This window comes from Mesoplodon bidens (genome assembly GCF_964165515.1).
Source record: "Mesoplodon bidens genome assembly, chromosome: 14".
Lineage (NCBI taxonomy): Eukaryota > Metazoa > Chordata > Mammalia > Artiodactyla > Ziphiidae > Mesoplodon > Mesoplodon bidens.
The window spans coordinates 29,734,916-29,747,323 of record NC_138170.1 but is presented as its reverse complement, the minus strand read 5'-3'; the positions used below and the strand labels follow the sequence as shown (position 1 = coordinate 29,747,323).

General features: G+C 39.4%; 1 protein-coding gene across 3 annotated transcripts; it reads right to left on the bottom strand.

The window, feature by feature from the left end:
* Positions 1 to 216: 216 nt before the first annotated feature.
* Positions 217 to 11,992, bottom strand: SNRPG (small nuclear ribonucleoprotein polypeptide G). 3 transcript variants are annotated; one of them, XM_081253779.1, is made up of 5 exons: positions 11,653 to 11,789; positions 8,732 to 8,754; positions 7,738 to 7,862; positions 491 to 1,058; positions 217 to 259 (listed from the first exon to the last, which is right to left on the bottom strand). In XM_081253779.1, the coding sequence occupies exons 1-4, from the start codon at positions 11,682 to 11,684 to the stop codon at positions 1,008 to 1,010; spliced, it is 231 nt and encodes a 76-aa protein (XP_081109905.1). In that variant the 5' UTR covers positions 11,685 to 11,789; the 3' UTR covers positions 217 to 259; positions 491 to 1,007. The 3 variants fall into 3 exon arrangements, with proteins under 3 accessions (XP_081109905.1, XP_081109906.1, XP_081109907.1); XM_081253780.1 differs by lacking the exons at positions 217 to 259; positions 491 to 1,058 and adding an exon at positions 2,632 to 3,051 and having other exon boundaries at positions 11,653 to 11,992; XM_081253781.1 differs by lacking the exons at positions 217 to 259; positions 491 to 1,058 and adding an exon at positions 6,093 to 6,272 and having other exon boundaries at positions 11,653 to 11,992.
* Positions 11,993 to 12,408: the final 416 nt, after the last annotated feature.

Here is a 12,408-nt window from a genome sequence, read left to right as displayed (position 1 = left end):
CTGTATAGAAGTGGGCCTGCACAATTCAAACCTGTGTTGTTTGAGCAAAACCGTACTTGGTATGTAAACGTATGTGAAAAAGTCAGAGTTTGTCAAAGTTATGGCAAGAACTTTGAAAATTCCAGTTAATGTTTCAGAAGAAACCCACTCAGGCTTGCACCTTCTTTATCTTTGTTCAGTGGTAAAAGATACAGAAAATGGGCATCCTTGCCAATGTTTCATATTTAATAAGATTCTTGTATTTTAATGCATTAAAAACCTCGGGGGGGCCTCCCTGGTGGCGCAGTGGTTGAGAGTCCGCCTGCCGATGCAGGGGATACGGGTTCGTGCCCCGGTCTGGGAGGATCCCATATGCCGCGGAGCGGCTGGGCCCGTGAGCCATGGCCGCTGGGCCTGCGCATCCGGAGCCTGTGCTCCGCAACGGGAGAGGCCACAACAGTGAGAGGCCCGCATACCGCAAAAAGAAAAAAAAAAAAAAACAGAAAAAAACCTCGGGGACTTCCAGTGGATGAGCATCCACCTGCTAATGCAGGGGACACGGGTTCGATCGCTGGTCCGGGAAGATCTCACATGCTGTAGAGCTAAGTCCGTGCGCCACAACTACTGAAGCCCGAGCGTCTAGAGCCTCTGCTCTGCAACGAGAGAAGCCACCATAATGAGAAGCCCGTGCACTGCAATAAAGAGTAGCCCCCGCTCACTGTAACTAGAGAAAGCCTGCACGCAACTACGAAGACCCAGCATGGCCAAAAAACACCCCTAAAAAAACAAAAAACAACACCCGTGAACAAATCAGTCACAACCAGGAACAGTTCATGATAGAAAAAAATCAGAATAAGAGCAAATCTTCTATGTTCAGAACAGCTGAGAAAGTATTTTTGACTATTACAGAAGTTTATTTAACAAAAAAGTTCAGTAAGAAAATGTACACGACCCAATTTTCATCGTAGTAAAATGTGAGGAGGGGACATGTGGAAGCAGTTGATTGCTCTGGTGAAGACAGCCATTGTTCATACTCGTTCCAAAGCTTCTAACATGATGATACTATTTCCTCGTATTACCTAAGAAAGAGAAAATGAATTTGAAAGAACACAATTCATTTAACAGACATATCGATGATTAAAATGATTTGATTTCATCAAATCATTAATGGTTTTTCGGTTATTAAATGTCAGTTTGTGAGGCTTTTTTCCTGGTCACAGGAACGCAAAATAATTCCAGTCTTTTAATAATGACATGAAGCCACTAAGCCCTTCATAATGAGATGCACATCTAGATCGAAGGCTAACAAGTACCTTTTTGAGACCAGTCTCCAATGACCCATTTCACTTAAACTGCAGGACTCAAACGAACATGCCCATCCCTGCCCCTAAGGGATCCATAAGTTAGTGGGAAAAATAGGTACAGCAGAATACATCAGTCAGTTTAGGGGTATAAGATCATTGAGGGAACAAACCAGGATGGAAGTTGGAAAAAGTAGGATTTCTGAAGATGACATTTTAGCTGGGTCTTGAAAATTGGGTACAATTTTGACAGGAAGATAGGAAATTCTAGACAGAACTGAGATGAAAAAGTGTAAGGGGATAAGGAAAAATCTAATCTGAATAAAGTAAACGGTTATGAAAGGAAGTGGTAAACAAAGACAGTTCGCACCTAATCTTAGAAGGCCTCAAACACCAATCTTAAAAGTGTTTGGAAAGCATCATGAAACCAACAATGAACCAGTGACAGTTTCAGAGCTGGGGGAATGACCACTGTTTTGGCAAAAGCGTATATAAGAGAATGGGGGTGGGGGAGACTTAGAGGCAGGAAGAAACGTTATAAAGAAAAGGCCCCAGGGGCACAGTGCCTGATATAGTAGCCATTCTATAAAAGATAAGCCAGGATACTCATGACAGCATAGGTGAAATGGCTGGTAATGGCTGGTAAAGAGGGATAGAAAAATAAGTCAAACTGGAAGGGGACTATGAAAATAAGGAGCCCCTGGTGGACTGTAGGTAATGCAATCACAGATCAGTTCAAGTAGAGCTGGATAGGTGAAAAGGACAGGAGTGGGATGAGGGATGTGCAACGATTTATTAGAAATGGAGGCATTCTGAGTAAGATCAAAGTGGAGCTATGCTTGTAGGCAGGTGGTGGAAAAATAGCTGTAACTTGTTCTTTCCTCCTCTCATTCTACTTGCTTTATTTATTATATACAGTATCATTTACTATCTTCCTCACTCCAGTGTCATTTCTATGAGGCAGGGACTTTGCTTGGTGCACCATCCCCAGTGCCTAAGCTGTGGCAGACACACAAAAGGTTAAGTACTGTTAAGTAAACAAATGAACCTCCATGTGATTACCGCAGCTGACAGACTGGAAAGGAACATGACAGGTGGGAAAGTGTCTTGGAGCCTGGCAGAGGCAAACAGCAATGAGTACGGTGAGAAGGTGGCAAAGAATTAAAGAGCTGCATTAAAGAGAACAAGGCCCTGAAAATGACAATGGGGATTGAAGGAAACTACAGATTCTTACTCTTCTTACAAGTTAGGAAAAGAAGAAAGCTAAACAACATGATTACCTAGTTCTCAAGAGTTTTAAACTCCTGGCTTATTTGCAACAGATGATGAACATCACATCTCACTGATAAAAGCATGAAAAACAAGTAGGCTTCTTTCCTAGCTCCCTCCTAAATTTGTCCCTTTCTGACACTTTCCCTAGACGTGGAGGGTGGTGGAGAGAAGTTATTTCAGGTAACTAAGATTTTCAGATCTGTGGGCTTTTCCTTTTTGCCATCATTAAAAAACAAAACCACTACTTTCATCAACATTTTCTAAAATGGTATCACACACTTCTTTGCCTTCTCACATAATACACAGTTAAGGTTTGTCGTGAACACCTCTGTTGTGCAGCACTCTACCTCTTTTCCCACTGTGCTCGAGGCCCCATTCTCCAAATCAAACTGGAACCATCAGGTCCCAAATTCCATATTGCTCCTTCGTTGGGCTTCAATACTAAGTATTGGCAAAGTGCTGCTCAGGCTTTTAAAGTCTCTTGCAAGGGCACAACTGCCTAATAAAGAATACAAACATAATATGGAGCTACAGAAGCACAAAGCCTCATCATCTGAAATATGTAGCATCAAAAAAAGACACAATTTTTACTACATTCTTAGGGGAACCTTGGAGTGGAGTAGAATCTTTAGGAAATAAGACAGAGTTGACGCTACTGACTACTCTGGGGATGTCTCAGAAGATAAGAGGCTGGTCAAGACATTGTTATGTAATTATCCACCTGACAGATCCCCCAAACAAATTACGCCACCCCCTTCAGAATACACACATTCTTAATACTATTCTTAATTTAATACTATTAAGTTTGGGCAGAAGACCTAAATAGACATTTCTCCAAAGAAGATACACAGACTACCAACAAACACATGAAAGGATGCTCAACATCATTAATCATTAGAGAAATGCAAATCAAAACTACAATGAGATATCATCTCACACCAGTCAGAATGGCCATCATCAAAAAATCTACAAACAATAAATGCTGGAGAGGGTGTGGAGAAAAGGGAACACTCTTGCACTGCTGGTGGGAATGTAAATTGGTACAGCCACTATGCAGAACAGTATGGAGGTTCCTTAAAAAACTACAAATAGAACTACCATATGACCCAGCAATCCCACTACTGGGCATATACCCTGAGAAAACCATAATTCAAAAAGAGTCATGTACCAAAATGTTCATTGCAGCTCTATTTACAATAGCCCGGAGATGGAAACAACCTAAGTGTCCATCATCGGATGAATGGATAAAGAAGATGTGGCACATACATACAATGGAATATAACTCAGCCATAAAAAGAAACGAAATTGAGCTATTTGTAATGAGGTGGATAGACCTAGAGTCTCTCATATAGCGTGAAGTCAGAAAGAGAAAGACAAATACCATATGCTAACACATATATATGGAATTTAAGAAAAAAAATGTCATGAAGAACCTAGGGGTAAAACAGGAATAAAGACACAGACCTACTTGAGAATATGGGGAGGAGGAAGGGTAAGCTGTGACAAAGCGAGAGAGAGGCATGGACATATATACACTACCAAACGTAAGGTAGATAGCTAGTGGGAAGCAGCCGCATAGCACAGGGAGAGCATAGCACAGGGAGATCAGCTCGGTGCTTTGTGACCACCTGGAGGGGTGGGATAGGGAGGGTGGGAGGGAGGGAGATGCAAGAGGGAAGGGATATGGGAACACAGGTACATGTATAACTGATTCACTTTGTTATAAAGCAGAAACTAACACACCATTGTGAAGCAATTATACTCCAATAAAGTTGTAAAAAAAAAAAAAAAGAAGAACCAGGAGACCTGGGTTCTAGTTCTGAGCTTGCCACTAATCAGTGATGTGTCACTTCCCCTGTCTGAGCCTAGGTTTCTCCTTCAGTTAAATGGAAGGGCTGGGCTAAACGATCTCCCGTCCCTTCCTACTCTAAAAATGTTACCATTCTATCCTTCCTTCCAAGGCCTTTTTAATTGAAACTTGTATCAATTTTCAATTCAGAGAGAAATGTTTCTGATGCCTAAGTGAGAAGCTGAGTTTTCAACAAAGGCAGCTATGCAAGTTTTTATTTTTCAGACCAAACGATTCTTTGGGGCAGTTTTGATCTCAGTTCTCATAACTTAAAAATCTAGATTTTGTCATTACTCCAATCTAAAATAATATACTGTGACTCCAGGGAGATCAGCTCGGTGCTTTGTGACCGCCTAGAGGGGTGGGATAGGGAGGGTGGGAGGGAGGGAGACGCAAGAGGGAAGAGATATGGGGATATATGTATACATGTATAGCTGATTACAAGTATAGCCAAAATACAAATATTTTGGTTGCCAACACAAAAATAAAGAATGCTCAAAATGTCACATTTAATTTTATAACATGTTTCAGTGCCAGCCTTTAGTATGTGTATGGTATAATCCACACAAATTAGCAGGAACATTCATTTCATATATACTTTACCCAGTAAATATTTAATTTCAAATCTACGGGTCTTGAATCATGTACCAAATACCATCCAGTCTGTTAAACTCTCCTCAAATTAAAGATGAGGAAATGAAAAAAAATACTATTAAGTAATTTCAGTGGCCTCAATGGGCCACTGATTGGACAAGGGAATAATGATGCCAACGTAACTGTCTCCTTAGCCAAACAACTTGTGAAAAAACAAAACTGTAACTTGTTTCCCCTTTTTTCCTTAGAAAAGCTATCCTTCCATTTTCTTTAGACTGTTTTTTAAATTAAAGACAATTGATATATTATCATTATTTCATTTTCAAAGTGAACTCAGCCACAAGAATTAGCACCTACTAACACAAGACTTTAATTTTTAGTCACACAACACCCATCAGAGGTGGAGGAGCAGACTGCCTAACACGGTAAGTAGGTGCTCGTTATTTGAATGACTTGGGAAGACACTGCTTTTAACCAATTTCCGTGTAAAGAAAATTAAGCCCATCAAAATTTAGGGAGAAAATTAAGAGAAAGATCCATGATCTAGGCTCAATTCCTTCTCTGATAAAAATTCCAAGAAGTGCCACACATTCTCTAAAAAGTTATCTTCCCAAGTTAAGAACTTTAGATGTCAATTCCTTCTTGAATCCTTTTTTAGCAAATTTGTTGACATATGAACCAAAATCCTAATCTACCCTCTATTAGAATGAAGATGTCCTAATCTGTAAAAGGAATGGCTAGGGGGAAATCTTGGGGTATTTTAAAACTGTTTTTATAAGAAACTGTTGCTAATGATTTGCCCATACTTTTATTCATTTTTAACAGAAGCTCAAGGAGACTGTACCTGGACAGAAGGCAGGTTTACATGAAACGTGTGGGGGTGGGCGGGGAGTCTCATAGCTAGAGATTCCAAGTTGTTTCTCTAACTCTGACTACTGATTTGCTTTTCAAAATGCAGTAATGGAAATACACTTGAAATAAGCAATAACACAAGCCTTGGAAAGGGTGATTAAAAAATTACACCCTTTTACTGCTCAAACTTTAAAAAGTGAGGCAAAATCAAGGCTAATGATTAGGAACTCTTACCACCTCTTAGAGGTCTACATGCTCAATGATTTGCTAAAGCTAAATTGTCTGTTTTGATTCACCCTGCCCAGGTAACTCAGACTTAACACTTACTGGGTATACTGTCCTGTGTTGGGCAGAGTGGAATTCAAAGTCTGGGTCTTGTTGACAAACATCGACAAACTCTTCTTCGGTAGTCATACCACTATGGCCTATTGAATGCAGAAACGTTTGCTCCTATGATTAAGAAGTCAGCATCTGTTTTCCTCCTATTTTCTTCCATGTGAATGGCTGTCATTGTATCCCTTGCAACTTTTACCTTGACTACTTTTTGAGTGTGATAAACCAGAAAATCTAGATTAATTATATATACAATTAAATCCCAAAAGCGTGATCTGTGACCTGGCAGATCTGCATCAAATGGGCACTTGTTAGAAATGTAAAATCTCAGGTGCCATCCCATACCTATTGAATTAGGATCTGCATTTTAACAAGATTTTCTGGGAATTCATGGCATGTTAAAGTTTGATAAGCAGTAATCCTCACTACATGTTAAAATTACACAATATCTTTTAACAAAAAAAGAGAGCAGCACCCTTAGAGATATAGTTTCAATTGCTTTGAGGTGGACTCTAGGCATAATTTTTGTTTGCTTGCTTTTAAAAAAACTCCTCAGGGCTTCCCTGGTGGCGCAGTGGTTGAGAGTCCGCCTGCCGATGCAGGGGACATGGGTTCATTCCGGGAAGATCCCACATGCCGCGGAGTGGCTGGGCCCCGTGAGCCAAGGCCGCTGAGCCTGCGCGTCCGGAGCCTGTGCTCCGCAATGGGAGAGGCCACAACAGTGAGAGGCCCGCATATCGCAAAAAAATCCCCCCAAAAACAAAAAACAAACAACTCCTCAATGACTGATTGTAAATGCTCTCAATCACTGGTTAATCTTTGCCTTACATTAGAACCACCTGGGGAACTTTAAAAAAATTTTTTTATTGGAGTATAGTTGGTTTACAATGTTGTGTTAGTTTCTGCTGTACAGCAAAGTGAATCTGTTATACATATACACATATCTACTCTTTTTTAGATTCTTTTCCCATAGAGGCCATTACAGAGTACTGAGTTCCCTGTGTTATACAGTAGGTTCTCATTAGTTATCTATTTTGCACACAGTGCTATATATATGTCAATCCCAATCTCCCAAATCACCCCTGCCCGCCGGCCCCTGTAACCATAAATTTGTTCTCTACATCTTTGTCTCTGTTTCTGCTTTGCAAATAAGTTCATCTGTACCATTTCACCTGGGGAACTTTAAAAAACTCTAGGCTGCATCCTAGACTAATTTGATTCTAAAATACAACTAAGATTGAGAACTACCACTCTAATGAAGGAACAAGTATGAGTCTCTATGATAGAATAAAGCTCAAAAATGATTTCTAACAGCCATTTCAAGTCTAAGGACCTCAGTGGGTTCTGTGTAAGATTCGGATCTAACCTACAGGTAACTGGGATATTATCACAGTTGAATAACTGTCATTAAGTTAAACTAAAAGGGAGATGGATGTCTAATCTTGCCTGAAATTTGCCTAACTTCAGTTTAACCCAAGAGTTTGATAGAAGGGACGTTAATGCTTATTCCAAAAGAAAAATGAAATCTCTTAAGAGAAATCTTGTGTCTTTACTTACCACCATTCCAATATTGTTCTGTTGCCCACTAGTTGCCATCTCCACACATTCATCTATCACGAGATTCATAAAGGGATCAAATCCCCTCAATATTCCTTGGACATGTCTGCCACCATTTAATTTCACTGTGTAAAGGGAAAAAGACATTTTAATAAAACTGACCATTAATTATCAACTAAACTATTCATTAAAAATTAGGTGAGATAGGGATTTCCCTGGTGGCACAGTGGTTAAGACTCTGCGCTCCCAATGTAGGGGGCCCAGGTTTGATTCCTGGTCAGGAAACCAGATCCCATGTGCATGCCACAACTAAGGGTTCACCTGCCGCAACTAAAGACCCAGAGCAACCAAATAAATTTAAAAAACTAGGTGAGATAAAACTCAGGTATTTGAGATGTATAATCTACTATCTTTACTATAGGCCAAGCACTGGGCTAAACATTTTACATTTACTTTCACAGTTAAACTTATAAGAATCCTATAAAGTAGAATTATCCTGACTTTTTATGAAGGAACTGAAGTACAGCATTTTTAAGTAACTGGTTCAAGATTATACAGTTACTGTGGGGTACAGCTGGAATTCAAACTGAAGGCTGCTTGCCCCTAAAGCCATGGTCTTAACCCCTATATACTTCGAGTACTGTACAGGTTAGATTTTAGTCCTTGTCTGTCCTTTGTTTTAAGGAAAAAAGTTAAGTTTTCAAATAGAAAATAGAAAATACTGTTAATTTTATCAAAGTGAGAGAGGGCTTATATGAAGTAATGAAGAGTCTGAAGTACTGTGAAACTTCGTAAGTATCAAAAATTAAGTAAATAAAACTGTCTAGTTAGAATTTTGATAAACCTGCTTAATTAATGGATATGAATCAGAGGTTCTGTGTGCTTTGAATTTTTATGTTGCTCCTTCAAACATTATATACCGACAGGGCACATGTAAAAAGGAATTTAATATTTAAAAAAAAAAGCCCGAAAATAAAAAACCAAAAAGACTTACATGATAACTTCTTGTCCATAAATCTGAAAAAGCAAAAGGGGCAAAGATTATGTAACTAATTAAAAAAATTTAAGCACAAGTAAGCACAAAAGTAGGTATAGTCAAGATAATCTGTTAAAATATACACAATAGGAATAATGAAATTTAAAAGAGTAAAAACTGTACTGTGGTAAAGGATGAGAGAGTGATGGGCTACCTCAGTTAGTACTTATACTAACTGAGCAATATGATTTGGGAAGGGGAAGATAAACAAAAATGGAATGGATTTATAATACATTAATGTACATTAAATTGCATCTTTATACTGATGTGAATTACAAACCATTCTTGTTGTTCAATACTGACCTAACTTCCAATGACAGGATTTTACAACCATAACAGAAAAACAAAGATTTGGTTATATTTTTAGCTATTTCCAAAACCAAACAAAGTTGTGAAGAAACCAGAAGGTATTCAAACTATACCCAATCCAATAGGTATTTTATTTTATTTTATTTTATATTTGAGACAATAAGTAGTATTGTTTTATTTAATATTAAACATCAATCTTAAGTGTTCAGGATAGTCTTCAACACATAATTACGCTTTAGCAAAATAAATGCATATTTTGAAGTTTTAAATAATCTGAATTAAACAAGAAAATTCCATCTCAGCAGGGTAGTATGAGAATATGAAGACATGTAGTCAAACCAGTTTTTACCTCTTCCAGTTATAGGCTAAAAAATATGAAATTTCATTCAATTTTAATATAAATCATGGGAGAATTCAAAGATAAATAAGAGAAAGGGCCTGACAGAAGGTGTAAGAGGATAGGTTTTACAAATAAAAAGATATAGTATGATATATAAAATAATCTATTTTAATAGGATATGTTATATAAAACAAATATAACACACATGAGCTTATTTAATCCTATGATGGCTTTTATAAATCACATACATACAAATTAATAATAAGTATCAGCATTTAATAGATGGGGAACTGAGGCTCAGAAAGGTTAAGTAAAATTTCCAAAGTCACAGCAGTGAAAAAGTTTGAGCAAAATCAAATGGTTCAGTTTGGCTGGAGAACACAGCACTCAAATGTTAGTGTGTGTAATATTTGGTGCCTGGATTTCTGATGGAGGAGCTTGAATGCTGGGTCAAGAAATCTGGACTTTGTTATGTATACAGCAATAAGTTATTGCAGCAGAACCAGCCAATGGCAAGACTACTGTGGCATGTGTAAGTCAAATCATTATGCTATACACCTTAGACTTACACAGTGCTGTATGTCAATTATATCTCAAAAAAACTGGAAGAAGAAAAAAAAAGACTACTCTGGCATTGACTTTTAAGAGCAGGACAAAGAATTTGGTTAGGCCAGGGTATCTCAACCTCAGCATACTGAAATCTGGGGCCCGATAGTTCTGTTGTTGCATGATATCCAGTGCATTGTAGACAAGTTTTAGCAGCAACCCTGGTCTCTTCCTACTAGATGCTGATAGAACCAGACTCCCATCCCCTCAGTTAAGAACCAATGAGTTATGCTAAACCAGGAGGATGGTATAAAAGTGTAAAAGATGGTTATTTGTGAGAAGTTAAAGGAAGAAAAAAATTAAAAGTCATTTTGGAGGCAGACCTGCCAGGATTTCACAATTCATGAAATCTAAAGATAAGAAGAGAAAGGTATTAAAACTAGTTTCATCCTCTGAAATTCTCAAATAATGTCTTAAGAATCAAAAAGGAAACGTTACAAATACAGAATGGTCCTTCTGTTAAAAAATAATTACCATTTCACCAGTTCCTGATGAAGCCAGAGGACACGTAAGATTGTACCAGCTCACCAATAAAAGGATAACTTGGATAAGCATTTTCACAGCAATAATTTTTTTCCTTAATGTTAGGCTTATGATTTAATAATTGTCTTAAATTTATAACAGATCCAACTAAAATACACACGAGTTTTTGCACAAAAGATGGCTTCAATACAAATGTGCATTTAAGTGTAAAATCATTAAATATGAACTTTTTCTTAAGTCTGACTTCTTTATGGGGCTGATAATAAATGAACTGTACACACGGCAGACCAGATGGCTGGCTGCCTCACAAACTGATCCCTGGACCAATTTTCCATCCTTTGTGCTATCCAACTACTACAGCCAGAATTCTGGCATTACATAGTATAAACAAGACAGAGAAATTACTTAGGAAACATGGCCCATGCTAAGTTCAACCGAGAGTGTTTGAGGACGCTAAAACTTTAAAATGGGCCTTATCTAAAGTAGGAATATCCTACTTTGAGTTGACTTTCCTGGGTTCAAACCCCACCCCCGCCCCCCAAACAACCTAACCTTCTCTAATTAGAAAAAATGAATATTCTCACACAGCTCTGTTAACAGAGCAAGATATCACACGACACTCAAGTTTAACCTAAGATCAAGAAAACAAGAAAAAGGAATGTGATTTCTAAGTTAAAGCTCAAAGAAACAGCTACAAACACACTCTAAGATTAAGGCGGCTTTTGATTCCTCAGATACTATCAAACACTTCCATTCCACCCATCTCCTTAGTTCCTTATAGAATTACTCTCCAGCCACCTTATCTAGAACATGATGCTACTCAAGATGTTCAACAAAGGGTGGCATTCAAAATCTTCAAGTAACCAGCGAGAGCGTGCGGGAGACAGGGCCTGGTGCTCCTGCCTGGGATGCAACTCGGCGGGCGGAGGCGCCTTGCTGCCTCTGGTAACCTTGCCCACCGGGCCGAAATGCTACGTCTGAGCGGGTCTTAGGCCCCGAATCGCGGGACACCGGCCCGGATCTCGGCGGCCACGGACCAGAAGACGCACGCCAGGCGCACTCTCGGGAATGGCGGAGGATCTAAGGAACCCGAGGCACACAAATAAGCTGCCATTTGGGCGCGGGCCTCACACATACTTACTTCTTCAACTCGGGAGGGTGAGCTTTGCTCATGATGTCTACTCGAGGAACTCAAAAACGCCTCCAAACGGAACTTCAGTCGGCCCTCTCGCTCCAGCAGTAGGCCCGGCGCTTTGCGTCTGACGTCACTCACTCCGTTAGCCAATTGATTGTCGGCCGCTTTCCCGCTTTACCTCGCGATACTTAGGGAAGGCCTGAGCGTGTCGATCAGTCCCAAGCTTCCGGTTGCGCCGCCAGCGATTGGCCAGGACGGAGGGATGGGACCTTCGGGAACCCCGTTCTTTCCCGTCTGTAAAATGGGGATGCGCCTCTAGCTTCGGAAGGAGCCTGGTTAATCCCGTGTCTTTGTGGGTTGCAACATGTGTCTTATTCATATGTACCAAATGAAAATGAGCTCTAGAGGAGTGGGCCCCTTATATTTCTTTGCATGTGTGGGGATATGTCCATGTATTGCGCTGCCCTTTGTTGTGCTTTGCAGATACTGCGTTTTTGTTTTTGTTTTAAACAGAAGGAAGGTTTGTGGCAACCCTGAGTCTAACAAATCTCTTGGTGCCATTTTTTCTTTTTCCAACAGCATTTGTTCACTTGGTGTCTCTGTCATTTTGGTAATTCTTAACAGTATTTCAAACTTTTCATCACATTTGTTATGGTGATGTGATCATACCAAATAATTCATGTGTGACTTGCTTTATTGAGACATTTGCTTCACTGTGGTGGTCTCCAACAGAACCTGCAGTATCTCGGAGGTTTGCCTGTA